The sequence below is a fragment of the Phocoena phocoena genome, chromosome 8 (genome assembly GCF_963924675.1).
Source record: "Phocoena phocoena chromosome 8, mPhoPho1.1, whole genome shotgun sequence".
Lineage (NCBI taxonomy): Eukaryota > Metazoa > Chordata > Mammalia > Artiodactyla > Phocoenidae > Phocoena > Phocoena phocoena.
In genome coordinates, this window is record NC_089226.1 from 105825062 (window position 1) to 105844467 (window position 19406).

The following is a 19406-nucleotide window of genomic DNA, read 5'->3' on the forward strand; positions in this document are numbered from 1 at the left end:
CTCCCTCCCCACTCTTGGCCGCTCTCCCCTGGGACCTTCACTCCCCACGCAGGTGGGTTCTCAGTGGCTGGGTGGGTGGGCACTTGTGAACGCTCCTGGGGACTTTCTGCAACATTCTGGAAGCCTTTTCCAGTTGCCACGTCCTGGATCTGTTTGATTACTGACTCCATGTCGGGCTGCTACGACCTGAATTCCCACGTGTGTTTGAAGTGGTCTTTAATCCTCCGTCAGGGCCAGTAAGCCCAGAGCTGAACGTTACCTGAGAGTCTATTCCGCAGACGCGCCGGACGCCTGGCCAGGCCACCGGCTGGCGGCTCTCTCTGTGGATGGAGGTGGAAAGGGCTGTTAGCCCCCCCAGAGGGCACAGTATGGCACTGGGCACTTTCGAGACAGCCTTTGCTGGTCGGGGTGATACCTGAGCTCCAGGGGTGAGGGCTGGGGGGAGGGTGCGGGTCGGGGTCTCACCTTGGGTCTGGCTCACAGGGAGCGTCCACACACGTTTACTGGATCGTTGTTAGAAGACTGCAAGCGAATGCCGTCTTCCCACTGTCCATCTTACGCTGGGCTCCCTGTCAAAGGCTTTGCATTCACTCCTTAGCTAGAACCTTCTGGAAAGGCTGGGTGGGAACACATTCTCATTTTGTAGATGAGGGAGAAATTCAGGAACTGGCTTCAGGTGGCCCGCATCCCTGGAGGCCACTCAGCTTTCCCCCTGGCTCGGGTACCTGGGGGTGGACCATTTCCCGGTGAGAACTCGGCTGGCCTCCTGCAGCATCCAGGGGCCTGACCTCCGGTTTGCACCCCTTTGCGCTGCAGTACTGGGGAACTGGGGCTGGAGGAGGGGCTGTCTCTTCACCCAAGGGAAACTTGGCTGGGAAAGGACAGAGATGAATTTGGGGGTGGGCAGCGCCTGCAGAAGGGTGTGTGCCCTGGTGTGTGTACACACGTGTGTGCACGGGGCACGAACACGTGCATGTTACATGTGCAGGCGTGTGTGTACACGTGTTCTGGTGTGTGTGTGGGTGTGTGTGGCAGGCAGATGCTGTTATTTCAGCAGTGTGGTGGGGACATTTCTGAGGGCGTCCTCTCGGGGGACAGGAAGGCAGCCAGTGATTCCACGCCCAGGCACCTTGCTGGTCCCGTGTGGACACTGTCCCTTAGTTTGCGTCATGGCCCTTCAAAGCAGAATTGTCACTTGCCTCCCTTTCTGATGAGATTTGTGGCCCCAAAGGTGAGCCGGTCACTCCGAGGGTCCACGGTGGGCCCCGGCTTGAGACCATGAGGGGTGTGAGGGGAGGCCCGCAGGACTGACCCGTCCAGCCTGGGCTGTGGGTGTCCTCCAAGGTCTCTTGGTGGGCTGGTGGGGGCGGTGCTGCCCTTCCTGGGTGATTAAGCAGGTTCCCCTCCTGGGCCGCCGGCTCTGCCCCCGCCCCCAGCCCCTCACTGCCCACCCCCGCGGGTAGTGTGGGTCTTTGAGATGCTGGCGGCCCGTGTGCTAATTGAGCCGCGCCTGGGGTCGCCTCTGGGCTCTGAGCGACTGATCTCACCTTCTCTCCCCTCTCCTTCCCTTTCATCCGCCCAGCTCCCGCCTGCCCTCCTGCCGGGCTCCCCGGCCCCTCCCGACGGGCCTGCTGCTGCTGCAGGGCCCGCAGCCGCTGGACAGCGCCGGCCTCCAGAAGTGATAGCTAATTGGGCAGAGAAAGGGCCCGATTGTCTGGCGGGCCGGAAGAGCGGGCGTGGGCGGCTGAAAGCACCCGGAGAAGGTGGCCAGCTTCGCCCAGCAGCTGCCGCCGGAGACGTTTGGAGATTACGTCAGCGCTGGGCGGGGGGGCCTCCCGCCTGGGCCCTGACAATGCGGCCCTTGTCGGCCCCGAGAGCCGCCCGCTCGGGATGAATGGCGCGGGGCCTCTTCTCCAAGGAGGCTTCTCGCCGTCCCCGATCTGTCCTCTCCCGCCAGGGAGGCCCCTGGCTTGGGGCTCAGAGCGAACGGGCTCGGTCAGAGTGGGAGACCCCCGGCTGGACTGAGCTCGCGGCCCAGGCTCCTGGCCGCACGGCTGGTACTTGGCAGACCTGGACCTGGAAGCCGGTGCTCGGCCGGTGCACACGCTGACCACGCAGTGGGGGACTGCGCTCTGGGGCGCGCCTGCCCTCGGCATGGCCTCCTGGTCCGGGGGGAGCGCGGGCCCCGACCCGCTCATGTTCGTGTTGGCCGTCATCCTGCTGGCGCGCTTCATTCTCTGGGCCTGCCTTGGGACCTACATCGATTATAGGCTGGCCCGGCGGCGGCCCCGCAAACCCAAGGAGGACTAGGGCCTCTGCCGGCCAGGGACCTCAAGCTCCAGGCGCCCAAGGGCCGTCCCTCCAGGAGGGCGCTGTCCCAGAGACGGCCTGTCCTGGGGCTGAGGGGGCGCACAGGGAGGGGCAGCAGGGCAGGTGAAACACTCCCTGCCTCCCGCCCACGGGGCAGAGATGGACGGGCCCCACCTGGACTGACCAGGGCTGTCCTGGTCACGCCCCCCCGTTGGGGGATGGAGGGGGGGCCCCTGCCCGTCTCTCCACCAGGCCTGGTGTCCTGTGTTGAAGTGAGTGATCCTGGGAGTGGGTCTTGCTTTAATACTTTCCCTGCTTCCAACGCTTTATAATGTGTTTGCAGGAAGAGGCGGGTGTGAGCCAGAGGGGCTGGTGGAGGGGTTGCAAGGACTGATATGACCACATCAAAGCCAGCCCTGCCACCGAAAGCCACCCTCTGACTCAGTCTCCTGCAGGGATAAGTAGGCTCAGACAGTGCCCTGGTTTCCCCAGAGCAGACCACTCGGAGGGTCTCAAGACAGACATGAGACCCTGAGTTCAAGTCCAGCTCTGGCTGACCGTGGGCAAACTCTCTTTCCCCATCTCTTAAATGGACGCAATAGTCCCTGCCCCGAGCCCCCACTGAACGTTATCAGGAGGGTGAGGTAAGGCGTGGGGTGAGCCATCCCCCCACCAATATGCAAACTACAGGACATGTGGAGGACTTTAATGGAGAGGTCACAGGACCCAGGGCCCTCTGTTCCTTTGTGCTTTTTAAGTGTGTGGCTGAGACACCCCTGAGAAGACGGACAGGCAGGGAGACTTGACGGCTGCCCAGGAATCCGGCACCCCCTGTGCTCCCTCCTGTCACACCAGCCGGTTCACACCTGACTTAAGGGGCAGCACATGGTGGCGTGGTGCTTCTTGACCTGGCAGCAGATCTGAATCACCTGGGAGATTTTGGAAACACCAGTGGCCAAGTCCCCCGGCCCGAGAAGCATCAGCTGATTCGAGACGTTCCTGGGAGGCCGGAGCCTGGTGACGCCATGAATTCCAAAAGGACTTGGGTCAGCCTGGAGTCTTAGGTGGCCGTTAGGGGGCTGGAGTTGGTGAGCGGACACTTGGGGCCGCCCTTAGCCGGGAGCCGTCCGCCTTGCAGCATCCTGGCAGAAGGGACCACGGGCGTGATTCGTTGAGGCCTGGTGCATGGCTGTCCTCTGGGCAGTTGTGATAGCCAGTGGCCAGGCAGCACTCGTGTCCCCCTGTGTAAGGACAACTGGCCACGGGGTCCTAAGGGCTCTTGATCGCCGGGTTCAGGGAGGGGGTTCTCGTTCTCTTTAGGGAAAATGTCATCCGATTTTCTTTAAAATGACCACGTATGATTTTGCTGATCTCTCTAAGGAAGAGGAATCACATTTGCTGTCATGAGCATGTACTAGTGGAGGGAGGTTTGCCCGGTATTGCCAGGTTTTAAAACTAAAAGTCCCACGACCTGAGAAACCCCGCTGTCCTGGGCAAAGCAGCCCCTTGGATGGAGGGAGAAGTCAGAGGTTCACATGACACACGCAAGTCTGGCCCATTGCCGAGTGTGTGTGACCTGCGTGTCCACATGGGCATGTAGATTTGAGGTTCACCACTTGGTCCACGAGCTAGAATCTGGGAGCTCTTGCTAGAACTGGGGAGGGGACACACTCTCCTGTTGGGGTTGTCCAGCAGAGGGGATAGAAGTAGCCAGCCTGGAACCATGGGAGAAGACGGGATTCTGCCAATGTTATTTGAACCCCTTTCCAGTTACATTGACCGATAGATTTTTTTTTTCCTTTTCCTTAAGCCAGTTTACATTGGTTTCTGTCACTTGCAACTGATGAAATTACTAGTCAGAATTTTGTCAGAATTACTCATCAGAGTACAAGCCCTCTGCATCCACACATCAACCGTCTAGAGCCTCCTGACACATGACCACTCGAAACACTGCGGCTGAGTCAAGAGAGGCTGTGTCCCGGTCCCACGTAGGCAGAGGTTGTATTCAGCTGCAAGTAACAGATATGTAGACAAACAGTGACTTACACAAGAGACTTTTTTTTTTTTCTTTTTTGCATTTTTCTTTTACATGTAGCAAGAAGTCTGGCATTTGACATCCCCAGGTTGTGGTATAGCAGTTCCGTATCATCAAGGACCCAGATCCTGCCATATTTTTGCTCTGCCATCCTTAGCATGAAGGTTTGGTCTTCATGGTTACAAGAAGGCTGCAGCTACTCCAGGCATCTTGAGTGAATTCCAGGCAGGAAGAGAAAGAAAAGGGTGATAGAGAGGGACAGATATCTATATCAGGGAGGCAAAGCTTCCCAGAAACCCTTAAATTTATATGCCATTAACTAGAATTATGTCACATGGCATCCCTAGATGCTGAGACATGGTTCCTTGGCCATTCTTTGTCATTGCAGTCTTTATCCAGGACACCATCTTGGGTATCTGTGTGTCTTTAGTAGCATCCTTATGTGCCAGTTTTGTCTGCCATTGAGAGATATCAGCTGTGTTCACCTGTCCTTGGCAGCTCCACCCTGGAGTCAGAGGGTGGAACTTCTCATGGTTCCTTGGGGTTCCTAAGAATTTGTTCCAGTAAGACAGTCTAAGGATGAGAGAGACTTATTCCTTCTTAGAGATACATGGAGAGGCTTCTTTACTCACACCTGGTAGCAACAGACAAAGACTGTAGTACATGGAAGGTAGGCTGTGACTAGCTGATGGCTAAGTGAATGACAGTGACGAGTGGCAGATGGATGAATGGAGGGGTAGTGCAAGTCATTTACTCAGTGAGCCTCACTGGGCGCTCACAACCTCACAACGTGGGAGGCATCATGGATACAATGTTGAAAGTGAAGTGCCTGCTCTTCAGGTAGCTTGCAGTCTGGGAGGCAAGAAATGGGCAGCTAGACTAGAGCATTAGACCGGCACAAGGCACACGAGGCTATCAACCACTAAGACTGTGGCCAGTGTAAATTAAGTTGTCCTGTAAGTGTAAAACACACACCAGATTTTGAAGGCTTGGCACAGAAAATAATGTAAAATCTAATTAATAACGGTTTTCTACTGATTATACATTGAAATGATAATATCTTGGACACCTTGGGTTAAATAAAATATTACAATTAATCTCACCTGTTTCTCTTAATGCATTTTAGTGTGGCTACTAGAAACTTTAAAATTACATATGTAGCTCACATTTCTTTTTTTTTTTTAATATTGCACAGACCTTCACAGTGTAGTGAAAATGCTATGGTGTGTGAGTGGATTGTGTGTTATAGGAACACAGAAGGGAGCTTCCCGGAGGAGGGATCTTAAGTGATAATATAACTACGGCATACGAGAACCTATGAGATGCAGCTAAAGCAATTCTTGGAGGAAAAGTTATGGCCTTAAATGCCTTTATTAATAAACGTGAATAAAAGTCGATGGCTGAAGCATACGATGCTATAAATTTAAAAAAGAACGATGGAGCAAAGCTGAGAACAACAGAGGCAGAAGTGAAGGTAAGAGAGGAAGTTAATGTATTAACACGGATAGAATCAACTAATGTATCCAAACCCTGGATTTCGGCAGAAGTAAAGGTAAGAGAGGAAGTTAATGTATCAACACGGATAGAATCAACAAATGTATCCAAACCCTGGATTTCGGCAGAAGTAAAGGTAAGAGAGGAAGTTAATGTATCAACACGGATAGAATCAACTAATGTATCCAAACCCTGGATTTCGGCAGAAGTAAAGGTAAGAGAGGAAGTTAATGTATCAACACGGATAGAATCAACTAATGTATCCAAATCCTGGATTTCTTTCTTTCTTTTTTTTTTTAAACATTTCTTCTGCATTCCTTTTCCTTTTCTTCTTCTCCTCCTCCTCTCTTCTTCTTCTTCCTCGTTGTGTTAAAATACACGATATAAAATTTACCATCTTAGCCTTTTTTTTTTTTTTTTGCAGTACACGGGCCTCTCACTGTTGTGGCCTCTCCCCTTGTGGAGCACAGGCTCCGGACGCGCAGGCTCAGCGGCCATGGCTCACGGGCCCAGCCGCTCCACGGCATGTGGGATCCTCCCAGACCGGGGCACGAACCCACGTCCCCTGCATCGGCAGGCGGACTCTCAACCACTGCGCCACCAGGGAAGCCCCCATCTTAGCCATTTTTAAGTGGTGTTTTTGAGGGGAAGACACCCAACAATAAAAGAGACATTATTAACGAACCCAATCAAGAAAAAAGGAGAAGAAAACACACACAAAATTAAAAAGCCTATGGGGAAACAACTACAGAGACATGGAAAACTCAATTCCCAGGAAACAGGTTCTGGTGTATTTGAAGGGTTTTGAGAATTTGAAAACACAGGGAACACAATTTATAAAAAATGACCCCACAAGAGATGTAATATCTACACAAATGGATTACCCTTGGAGAAACAAGTAGTTGTCCAAGTCTACCCTCCTTAAAAAAAAAAAAAAAGCATAGAGGTCCAGAATGTCTCAGAGGAAGACCCCTTATCACTCCAAAAAAGAACAGGTGATACAACACTACTTAAACTGCTCCAGTACATAAAAGAAGGACAGTTCCCATTTCTTTTTAATGTAGCAAACATTCATTGATGCCCAAATCCACCAAAGGTAGTACAGAAAGAGAAAACACATACCAGTGTCACTTAAGAATATTGATGAGAAACTGTAAACCATTGAATTAAGATCATATTAAAGGGATAAAACATGGTGACCAAGTGGAGAGTGTCCCAGGAATGCAAGGATGGTTGAACATCAGAAAATCAATGAATGTAATTTACCATATTAACAGCCCCAAAGAGAAAAAATTTTTTGATAACTTCCTCTGATATATTTCCAAAGGTATCTGGATAACATTCACATCCAATCTCAAACTCTGAATAAAACAGAAATAGGTAATATACTGATATGTTTTTAACCTGAAAAAATAGTTCTCTCTTAACAGGAGAAGTAACGTCATGGTTAACAGGGAAATACCAGCAGCTTTTCTGTCAAAACCTGGAGGCAGGAAGAAGATGTTCACGACTGTCAGAATTTGTTCTGGAAGCACAGCCAGCACAATCAGAAAGAGGAAGAAATTAGAGGTATGAACACTGGAAAGGAGAGGGTGCATCATTACTTATAGTGAGATGGCTGACTTTCTTGGGAAAACGAAGGGAAATCAATGAAAACGATTGATAGCAGAATTCAGTAAAGTGGGTGGGTCTGAATCAATATGCCGAAACCACACATACGGCAATTTATCAGGAGATGTGGTGGCATGAAAAATCCCATTTATGACAGCAACGTAAAGAACAAAATATCTAGGAGCAAACTTCATGACAACATGTTAGCCACTGTAGGTGGTCAAGTTATTTCCTTTTTTCTGTTTCTGTTATTTCCTTAGGTGCCCTAGGTGAGATTTATTGTGGACGTGAGGCCCGAGGCTGGCCATCAGGAAGGAAGAGGCCTGGGCCGAGGAAGCTCAGACCTGACCCTCCAGGACAAATCCCACCACGCCCATGTCTCTTGCTTCCTACCTTGATGCCCAGTGACCTTCAGGAGAAGCTGGCACCTTTGCCACGTTGCTGCCCACGCTTGTGGCCTGGGGCTTAGAGAGGCCATGACCACTGTGGCACCTGGGGCTGCACGTGGACCTTCATGGCACAAAATCCGATGGCTCCCTTGGAGTGGCCTCCTGGGCTGTGCACTCTTACAGCTTAGCCAAGACAGCACAGAACACAGCCACCACCTTTTTGTGGGGGGGGTGGAGAGGTGCTTACATGCAGGGTGGCTAATTGTCTTAGGACTAAGGGATCTGGGGGCTCCAGGGCCCATGGGATTTCAGTGCTAAAACCAGGAGGTCTTGGGCAAACTGGGATGGCTGGTCTTCCTGTTTCTAAGACCTTCTGGGTAGTAAAGAATTAACCTACCCAGAGAGAGTTCTGGTCTTTGCCCTCAGCTTCTGGGAAGGGATTTCCAGGTCCTTGGAATGTTCTGCCTGGTAAGAGTGTCTTTGTTTACCTGGGACCTGGAGCCACATTAGACAGTCTAAGGATGTGACTTGGGATGGGGGCTCTGGGCCATATGCAGTGTCTGCTCTACTTCCGGAAGGGCTGGGGACTGAAGGCCAGACCTGTGGGTGGTCCAGTGTGTCTGGGGCATGGAGCCCAATGAAAACTCTGCAGACCAAGGCTCAGGGGGCTCCCTGGTTGGCGATACTCCGAGTGTGTTGCTGGGAAGAGCTGGCGCCATCCTTAACTCCATGCGGAAGGATGACCAGAGCTCCATGCATGGAGCTTTCTTGGACTCTGCCTCGTGCATCTCTGCCCGAGGCTGATTTTAATCTGTGCCCTTTTGCTGTAATAAACCATAACTATGAGTATAACAGCAGCTTTCCTTGAGTTTGGAATCTTTCTAACAAATGATGGAAACTGAGAACCAGGGGACCCCGCAAACCTGCAATTGGGGTCAGAAGTGAGGGTGGTCTTGGGGACTCATCCTGGGTTTGGCATCTTCCTTCTCCTCCCTCCTCCTTGAAAGGTGCAGAAGGGCATCCTGTGAAAAGCGAGTTTGCCTCTCACCTCTCCCCGCAGCTATCTGACCCCCTCCCGAAATGCATCCACTGGGCTGGGTTTCTCGCGTCTGGTCTGGAGCTATTCCGAGCGCTTGTGAACAAATACAAATGTCTTCTCCCGCCCATCACCCCTGCTTTCGCCACAACTGGCAACACGTTCCTCGTACTCTTCCTATTGTCCTGTGTCAGTTTCTGTGAATTTTCTATTTTTTTCTCTAATGACCGTGTATTTGTTAATAAACAAATGAAGAAATGGGTAGGTTACACATCTTGGAAAAGTGAAGCAACGGGTGTGCCAAGGGATGAGGGTCTGGGGGGCGTTTAGGGAGCAGATGTTGCCTTGTGTGTTTAGAGTGGGGTGAGTAGGGAAGGGACACCTCAGGGTGGGGGAAGCAGGGCAAAGCGGGTGTGGTCCCTCCGTCTGTGCACCAACGGCACCACTAGAACTGCCCTCCCTACCTCCCTATCAAAAGGCTGCACAGCCGGGGAGCAGGTATTTCTTCTGACCCCAGAGATGGAGGAGACGGGCGGGGGGCGGACACTAGGTTCTTCCCCTGGAGGAGGCGGGTTAGCGAGGAGGACACAGCTAGGCTGGTGCAGCAGCAGGGCAGTCGCCTGCAGCCCGTCTGTGTGTGTGGGAACAGGACAGGGTGCTGAGACCTCAAGAAGCAACTCCTTCATCTCTGCCTCATGCCCCCCAGGTGGGACATGACAGGTGCCACTCTCTGCCCAGCTGCCTCTTTTGCAGGTGCACCCCGGGCATCCTGAGATGCTCTGTTCTGGGGGAGCAGGTGAGTGGGAGTGACCAACTCACCACTTGGCCAGGCATCAGCCCCCGGGTGCGGGCAGAGCAGCCCAGCCCCTGGCCCACTACCCGGCCTGGCCTGGTCTTGAGAGCAGCCACTTGGCCTCAACCCACTCCCCCGAGAGCAGCCTGTGGAGCCCCTGTGGTGGAGATGAATCACTGGTTCTAAAAATAAAAAGAGTTAAGTCATGAAACAGTGTATTTCCTTTTTAAGCCAGATGTGTCTGCCAAGGGATCCCCAGCAGTTTGGTATGGCAGGGAGGGCCAGGAGCCCTTGGCAGTGCCTAGAGCCTCGGCCACTGGAGACTCTCTTTCACGCACTCACACCCACCACAGGAATTAGCACCTGCACACGGCGGGATAGATGGATGAGGTGGTCCCTGCCTCAGCGGCTCTTGGTTGAGTGGGGAAAATAGATGACTTGAGAATAATGCCCACATCGGGCAGACAGCCCTAAGGGCTATAGCCACGGGGCAGAGTGTCACGGAGATACATACAGGGAAGGGGCGTTAATCCTCTCTCAGGGTGTGGGGAGAGCTTCCTGGAGGAGGTGTCACTGGAAGTAAGACTTGGGCTGCTCTGACAGGCAGATAGAGGAGGGGTGGTGCTCTAGGCAGAAAGGACAGTGTGAGTAAGGGCTGGGAGGCTGGATGTCGTGGCACATTTAGGATCCTCGTCAGGACTGCTCAGGTCACCTGGTTACACATGCAGATTCCTGGCACCCCCCCAGACCAGCTGGCTTTAAATCTCTGAGAGTGGGCCCCCCAAATAGGGCTAACAAGTTACCCCAGGGGATTCCCATGTTCCTCAAGTTGAGATCCACTGGTCTGGGTGCTGGATGTGTAGAGGAGGGAGTGAAGATGTACAGTGCAGGGTAGGTTGGGTCCAAAATGTGAGGGCTTTGACTTTTACCTAGGAGTTAGGACTTTAGCATACAAACAGGAGGTAGCCTTCAAAGGAGTGATGATCCTGGATCCGTGCTTGAGGATGGTTCCTGGGAGCAATGAGGGTGATGGATTGATGGGGTAGGAGGTCCAGGGGTTGGGGAGGGGACAGAAGCTTGGGCAGAGGTCAGGGGGGCTGGACCATGGAAATGATGTGAGAGGAAGGGTCGGAGGTCTGAGACATAGCAGGGACAGGGCTTGGGCCGCTCCCCTAAGCCCCGGGGGTTCAGGGAGAATCCTGTGATGGTCACTGGGGAAGCATGTGCAGAGTTAGCAGTTACGGGGGCTTACGTGCTTGTCATCATTGGAGGAGGGGGAGTGGGGGGAGAGCTGAGTGCTGGGCCCCAGAAGCCAGGGGCGGAGGGTTTCTGGAGATGCCCAGTGGTCAGGGGCAAAGAACGGGGTGGGAGGACTTAGGGGCGTTTGGGGAAATCCTTGGAGAGAACATCAGCACCTGGTGCTGGACGTGCCAGGAGGGACTAGAGGTCGGAGGTGCGGGAGGGAGCCCTGCACGGATCCACCCGTGGGGAGGTGACCATCCAGGGCTACGTTCTGAGCCACCGGTCACCTGGCTTTGAATCCCTTATCTTCTCCTCTCCCCACGTGACCTGGGCACAGGTTTTACCCTCATGAGGACCAGGTTCCTGTCTGCAAAACGGGGACAGGACAACTGTCTTCTGCAAAGCTCTCAGGGCACAGGCAACGCACAGAGCCCGTCCATGTCAGATTGCAGGAAAGCCCAGAAGCGTCCCCGGGGCTGTGTGTGTCAGTGTGTCGGATGGGACTTTTCTCATTGTCTCAGGAATTTGGCTGAAGCCACGCAGCTGACAAGGTGATAAGAGCCCTGTGTTCTGGAGAGGTGCGAGGCTCTTTGTTCCGTCTGACTGAAAGAACAGAATGTCCCCAGCTGTCACCCCCATCACCCACCTCCAGCTTCAATGGGGCTGGAAAACGGGTGCCTGGGGGTCATCGGTTAGTGGGTGCTGTGGCATTGCAGGTGATCCTGTCTCTTCTGGCCAAGCCAAAATTGGGAGGTAAAACTACTCAGAGCCTGGGGCGCCTGCAGGGAGCAAGGGGTGATTTCTGTGATGTGGAATCGTGGCTGAGGGTCGCTGGGGGCTCAGAAAGTGGTGGGAGGGTAAAGGCGGGGAGAGCTCGTCTGGGATTCCCTGGACCTGGGGGTCACACATGAACGTAATCACTGGTACCTGCTTCTCTGCTGTAAATTCAGGGGACTGGAGGCTGGCTGGAGCTGCCCCCATGGCAGGATGAAGAGAGAGGCAGTGGGGCCACCTGCACGGACCCCCTTAGTTATGGGTAAGTGTGGCAGAGACTGTGAATTTTCCCATAGGGTCGAGTCATTGCCCCCATCATCCTTACTGATAGGACCCCTGAGGTTCGGCTGAGAAGCGTCACCAGCTAGAGGCCACGTCCCCCGCTCTCCTTGTGGCAGGTATGCCATGAGATTGGGCTGTGGTCAACAGGACGTGCAAGAAAGGGATGGATGAAGCTGTCAGCGACCCCCTTGAAAAGGAAGTGATTCCCTTGGGTGTGGATGAGCGACGCAATGGGATGAACCCAGTTCCTTGGGCAGCCTCATAGCGTGGAGCCCCTGGCCTGTCTTGGACCACCCTCCGACTCTAGATTGTCCCAAGAGAGTTGAAAGTCCATCGTATGTGTGCTGTTGTATTTTGGGGCTCTTCGTTACAGCAGCTTTGCCTGTGCCCTGACTAATACAACAGGGATGACGACTTCCTCATGGACCAAGGGAAACTGAGGAAGGCAGTGGGTGGAAGGCTGGAGCCATCCTTCAGGGACACCACTCCTGCAGGCAGCCTGCTGGAGGAGACGACCCCCAGAAGTTAGAGTCTGTGGGGTGGAGATTTGGGGGCAGGAGATGAGGAGGGCTTGGAAGGTCACAAGAGGTCAGCCAGACAGCACTCACGTGGGTCCCCAAAGAACCCACAGAGGTTCCAGACGGAGGGCTAGCATCTTGCTTTTGCCACATAGGCTGGATTATAATCCTCCCAACCAGGTAGAAATGTCTCCTCTGCCCCCACCCCTCCTTTCAGGCCCCAATTCCTAGAGAGGGGGAGATGGAAAGGAGAGAAAAGGGACAGACTGAGGTCCCCCCCACTACCTGAGCCATGGGACTGGGCTGAACTTGGGGGAGACAAGGTAAAACAAGGTTGAACTAGATGTGAGAACATCGAGCTGATTTGGACTTGATTGGATTCATTGATACCCCCCCAAATGAGTCTTAATGACAAAATGAATCTCAATTATGTTCTCATACAAGAAAATGACTGACAAGCTCTGGGGATCATACTCGAAACATCAGGAAGGGATGGTGAAGGAGATGCCACTGGGCGTGTGTGAAGCCGTGGATGGAGGGAGACAAAGCTATTGTCTGCTCTGGGGCTGTTTGTTATACAGCTTGGTCCATATCCTGACTGGTACACCCTTTCAGTAAACCTGCTACATTCAACCTCCTCATTCGTAAAATAGACCCTGACTGCCTGGCCTACGGCACACAGAGCCAGGAAGTGTCAGGACACACAGAACACCTTTGTGCTGCCCTTTCCTCTAAGGCTCATGACCTCAGAGAGACAGAAATTAGCAGGAGAATCAGAGAGAAACGGCCGCCCTCTCCCACCCACTTCTTCTCACCATTGATAACGATGTGGGTAGCCTTGGCGGGAGTGTGTGCTGGGATCTTCTGGATTCGGTGTGTGGTGCGTAGCCTCACGCTTTGGAATCTGTTTGGCAAAGGCTTGTGCTTTGGGAATTTGAAGCCGGCCGAGGTGGGCTCGTCCATTCCTGGAACTGCTCTGGGCTGGGGGCAGGTGAGGAAGTTTCCTTAGAGCCCCAAGGTCTTGGGATTGAGTGAGCTATCTCTAGCTGATCTTGGGGACGGGCAGGCAGACGGATGATCCTAACATAGCCAATGGCACTTTCCCTTCGCAAGATGCCCGTGGGAGCTCTTCCCCCACTTCCCTGGCTGTCTTCACCCACATCCCCGGGGCCCCCGAGGTATCTGGTGAGCGCTCAGCTGTCTGATTGTGGTCTCACTCCATCCTGAACACATGCCTGACAGCCCACTCCTTCCCAGCAGATTGGGCGGGGGCCAGCGGAGAGGGAAAGAAAACACTTTGATCCATCCTCAGCTCTCAGCACTTTGTAGGAAGGACAAGCAATGCGAGAGTCACACACACCAAAAATGAGAAGTCAGGATCATGGGAAAATAGACGTTAAACAAGGAAGGTGAATCCAAGGACGAGGTGGGGTAGGAAACAGGCTCCCTCTGTGGTTGCTCTGGCCAAGCTACAAATTCCTGGCAGCCAAAGGGAGCAGGGAAAGAATGAAAGGTTTAGAATTTGCACGGCCATTGGAGAAAATATGCCACTCCTCAGGAACAGTAAATGTTCCCTAGCGCTTATTTGTAAAAGAAATTTGTCACAAGGGGCTTCACCTAAACATTACTGGAACATTTGGTGATTGTATTAGCCAAGGTTTTCCAGACAATCAGAACCAACAGGGTGTGTATATATATAAAAAGAGATTTATTATACGGAATTGGTTCACATGATCATGGAGGCTGGCAAATAATACAGACTTTCCAGGCTGGAGACCCAGAAGGCCCAATGTTCAGTTAGAGTCTGAAAACAGTCTGCCGTAGAACCAGGAAGAGCTGATTTTGCAGGTGAAGCCTGAAGGCCGTCTGCTGGAGAAGGCTCTCTTGCTCAGAGGAGGCTGGGCTTTTTCTTCTAGTCAGGTCTTCAACTGATTGGACGAGGCCCACCACACAGGTAGTGCAATCCATGATCGGGTCTACCAACTCACATGTTATCCCCATCTAAAAACACCCGCCCAGACACATCCAGAATAATGTTTGATCAATTATCCGAGCACCCTGTGGTCCAGCCAAGTTGACACATAAAATGAACCATCCCGGTGATGGTCAGTGTTGTCCCCCATCTCTACAAGTGTAATCATGTACAGATTGGGCAGGGCCACCAGATGCAACTCAAGAAAGCACTCAAGGGGGTCATGCCACGGTTCTCATGGAGGAGGGATAAGCCCACTTCCCCTTGGCCACAGTCCATCTCCAGGGCTGGTGTACATCTGAGATTCTCCAACTAGACTGTTGACCAGGCAGACATGAGACATTGCTTTATTGTTTTAACCAGAGGGGTCAAGTTTGGATTTATTTATTTATTGTTTTAACCAGAGGGGGCAAGTTTGGAAAAGAAGCACATGGGGATGTTAGATGCGTGAGGACCCGGTGATAAGAGAGATTTCAAGGGCACAGCTTCGGGCAAATGCCGATGGGGAAATGGCAGCTTCTCTGATCAGCCAAGAAGCTGCTTCTCACTTAAAGGAGCAAAGGGAGCAAAGGAGAAGGAAGCTGCGGGGGTGGGGAACGCCCAGCTTCAGGAAGGAGAGAAAGAAGAAATAGCCACGGAGAAATGGTAGTTTGCTTTCCCTTAGAGCCCTTGTGTTATGGGGGAAACACTCCTTTGTCACTCTTGCTGGAGACCAGCAACAGCAGGGAGCTGGTGTCCCTAGGGCTGGAGGGACACAGACAGGAGGCCATGCCACCAGAGCGCAGAGGTGCAGGCGTCCAGCAGAACCCAAGCCGTGTTGGGGCTCACCTGGCGGGCGCTGGGAACAGGGAGGAGGGAGAGAGGGAAGAAGTACTTCAGCCTCTCACTCATCCCGCCCTCCACTCCTCCACTGGGGTCTCCATTGGCCGAGCCACCCTGACCCTGAGGGCAAAGGGCTCTGGGAAATGTAGTCCCGTTTCTACAGTGCCCGGGCAGGACTGCAATGGATCTGAGAGCAAACCACTCAGAAACCCATAAGGCTCACGGGAGTGCCTGCTGGAATGTCACGCGCTGAGAAAGCCTCCCCTGACACCCCTCCCCCCCGCCCACTCAGCAGCCTATCTCCTTGCTTACCTGCCTTTATTTTCTGCCATAGGACTTGGTACCAGCTGATGCAGCTTTATGTATTAATTGTCTTCTCTGGGTCATCTTTTTATTTAATGGATTGTCTGGAGTGCAAGCCCCGGAGGGCAGGGGTTGACCTGCCTGTGTCACTGTTTTGCTCACTTGAGGATGGTGCCTGGCGCCTAGTAGGTGCTTAGCCCCCGTTTCTGGGTTGACTGTTTCTTCTGCGTATACTCTCCTCTGGCTACGCGTCCCCATTCCTTCAGCCATGCCCTGGGGCCTGGCTTCTGGCTGGTCCCTGTGCCGCAGCCCCTTCTAGTCCAGACAACCGGGAGAGGCTGGACCGATGGAGGGGCCAGTGTCAAGGGCTTCCTGCCTCTAGCCTTGCAGCTTCCATCAGCAGACACGGCTTCATCTCGACTCCTCGGATGCTGGACAAGCCTGCAGGTCTGTCCCCATGGCCCATGGGCCCATTTACCGGCGAGGAGGGTGTGGGTGTGGCCCTTGAGGGGTTAAGGGGCCATTGCGGGAGCTGTGCAAAGATGCAGCCTCTACGTCAGGGCTTATTGAATGACCCACAGGGGCTAGTCACCTTCCTAACAACATTCTGTGCATCCTTTCATGTACTTTTCACAAACCTCCGCCGGGGCAGGTGCTGCCGCCATCCCTGGGCCTCGAAGCAATTTGCCCCCCATCCCTTTGGCAAGTGAGCATCCGGGCTGTGGGCAGAGGCGGTCTGACTACCGTGGGCCCCAGCCCCTTACCCTTGGCATGCTGTCCTCTGGGCACTGTGGGTGGACAAGTGCCACTGCAGAGAGTCCTGAGGGGACGCAGGAGGGGTGAGGAGTCCCAGCCTGGGGACACCTGGACTCAGCCTCGAAGGCTGTAGAGGATGTTTGGAAGGGGGTGCTTTCTAAGGGAAGGCAGGGCTGCGGACCTTGTGTGTTGGGGCCAGGGGAGGGTGGGTTTGGAAAGCCGGGTTGCTGGAAGGGGGATGCCCGGTGGCTGGATCCTGCCTGCTTGGAGGAGAAATGAGCTCTTGCTTGCAAAGAAACAGCTGTCTGGAGAGCTGTGCACATAGATGTTTTTACGCACGCTGTATATAACGTGGGAGAGGCTGGGCCCACATTCCCTACGTGTTTATTGCAAAACAATCTTATCCTAAGAATAACAGAAGAAATAATCACCCACATCCCCACCACACCAACAAATCAGCTATAAACTTTTCACGCTCCCTCTGGGCCGCATGCCTGTGCAGACAGGACGCAGAGACCACCTTTCCGAGAACAGACTTGTTTGTTCATTGATTTGCTGAGCAAAAGTTGACCAAGTACCTACCTACTTTGTGTCAGAAACGGTGCTCTTACAAATCTTTCTTAGATTTTTCTCTCCAGTTTTACCACCTATGTAAATGTCCCTCATTAATCAGGGTATGTTAATTGCTGTAACCACCAACCCCTCCCTCCCCAATTACAGTGGCTTAATCCAAACAATGTGTATTTCTTATTTATGACTTTTCAGTGCAGGTTGGGGTGGGGCTCTGCTCCATGAGGTCATGCAGGGACCCAGGACCCTCCCTCCCAGAGATTGTACCATCCCCCAGAACCTGGGAAGCCTCCATTTGGTGCCCTTTGTTGGGCTGGCAGAGGATAAAGAGAGAAAAGGAGCAGGAGACTTTTCTGGCCAGGTCTGGAGGTGCTGTACATCACTGGGTGGTGCTCAGGGATGTACCTGAACCTATCTGTGAGGGAGGCTGGGCGATGTGTGTGGTCTAGGTGGGCCTCCAGAAGGAAGGAGAAACAGGTGTGGTGACCATCTGCCCAGTGTCTGCCACAATCCCTCAATAATACATCGTTTAGTTCTGAAAAGCGGAGTAGGAGGTACAAACCAAACGGTGGAAGGAAAAGGCAATATTTTCACCAAGAGTTGAAGGCTCCCAGGAAAATATACCATATGATGGCAAGCCGAAGGGAAACTCTGGGTCAGAGCCTGCTTGCTGGCCCGAGTTTGCCCAAATCCTTTCTGACCTCGAGAATGGGGTAGGCACAGGGCTCACTGCGGCCGGGGTGTCTGGTCACCGTAGAAGGATGGTAGAGAGAGCGGATTGCTTTGTACCATCTGCTTCTATGCTTGCTGTGGCCAACTTCCCGCTCTCAGGAATAGGTCAGAGTAGAACACTTCTGGGGGATGAAACATAAGTTCTGAACTGATGGAGGCTGCTGGGCAGGAGAAAGTACAGAAACATCATTAGCATTTGGTCAAGGTAAGCCAGTGGATAAGATTCTCACTCCAGCAGCCTGCCTCGGGTGAAAGTGGTACAGTGGCAACAGAAGTCTTGAGTCACATGGCTGTCACCCGGACCGGCAGTACTCTGGGTGCATCACTGCTCTCCTGGGACCTCCCTTCATAGGTTTCCTGGGACCTCCTTCACCCCTCACCCGTGCTGGATGAGCTACTTCTTCCAGCTCCAGTCTCCTTCTTGGTTGATTTTCTCACATTGGGGTAGCACATCTTTCAGTAGCTTCTTGAGAAATTGTTAACTCGTAGGCAAATTTTTTTGAGACCTTGCATGTCTGAAATGGTTTTGATTCCGTCATTATACTTGATTGATACATTGGCCGTAGGATTTTGGATAGGAAATAATTTTCCTTGAGAATTTTGAAAGCATTGCTCCACTGTTTTCTTGCACCCAAGAAATTCTGTTGAGAATCTTGAAATCACTCTGAGAACTGACCTTTAGTATGTAATCGGCCTCCCCCCCCCCCAAAGCTTGTAGAAACTTCTTTTTGTCCCAAGTGTACTAAAATTTCACAACGATGTGCTGTGGTGCAGGTCTATATTTATTTTCTACGCTGGATATTTCGTGGGACTCTTCAATCTGGAAACAAAGCCGTTGAGTGCTGGGAACTGTCTTGAATGAGTTCCTTGATGGTATTTTCTGTTCTTCCTCTCAGATACCTCTGTAGTGCCTGCTATTTGGATCTTCTATATTTTTATCCTTCTTATCCTCTCTCTTCTCCTTCTCTTTTTATTTTACTTCCTGGGATATTTTCTCCACTTCATTTTTAAACCCTTTTATTGAGTTATCCCTTCTGCTGTGATTTTTGTTTTTAAATTTGGGAGCTCTTTCCTTTTTGTCCTCTGAATGGTCCTTTTTGATAGCACCCTGTTCTTGTTCTTGGGTGTGACATCCTACCTCTCTGGGGATGTTGAGGACAGCTTCTTGTTGTTGATACAATTGTGAAAGCTTTCTTTCCCTAGAACAGTCTCAGTTTCCTCCGAGTTGCATTTTTCTGTTGGTTGTTTCGGTTTCTGTCTCCCATGTAAGAGACTGTTAGCAGATGTCTCATAGCCTTTGGCTGTCAACTCATGACTAAGTGGGGGGAGGGGGTGGGCACAGAACTCATTGAAAGTTCAGGAGTGGAGCTTGACCACTCTTGAAGCTACATAAGCTTCGCTGTGGTTTTTGAGGATCCCCTGATGTCAGAACCCTTAGACCTTTCCTCTTGGGCTGAATTAGGTCTCACTGAGGGGCAAGGTCTGATTGCTGGTGTTCTGGAACCTACCTGGTGAAGGGGGAGGATGCAAAGGGTCATTCAACCTGCCTCCCTGGTCTTGGCAAAGTAATCAAGGCCCCCAACTGGGCTGGCATCCCCTAGCCTGGAAGCCTCTGTATTAATTTGCCCAGAAAATAAAATTCTTCTTCCAGGATTGGGGGTGGTGGTGTCCTCCCACTTGTGGGAAGGGTCTGGGGCTCCAACTGTATCTCAGAATCTCTCATCTAGTCCTCTTCATCATGGTGGCCTCTTCATCCCAGTTCCAGAG

The 19406-nt window shown here is 52.6% G+C and overlaps 1 protein-coding gene across 1 annotated transcript; it reads left to right on the plus strand.

Moving 5' to 3' along the window:
• The first annotated feature begins 2154 nt into the window (after window positions 1-2154).
• On the plus strand, window positions 2155-2310 carry SMIM38 (small integral membrane protein 38). The gene has a single exon (XM_065883293.1). It carries the CDS (start codon window positions 2155-2157, stop codon window positions 2308-2310), a length of 156 nt encoding a protein of 51 aa, XP_065739365.1.
• Window positions 2311-19406: the final 17096 nt, after the last annotated feature.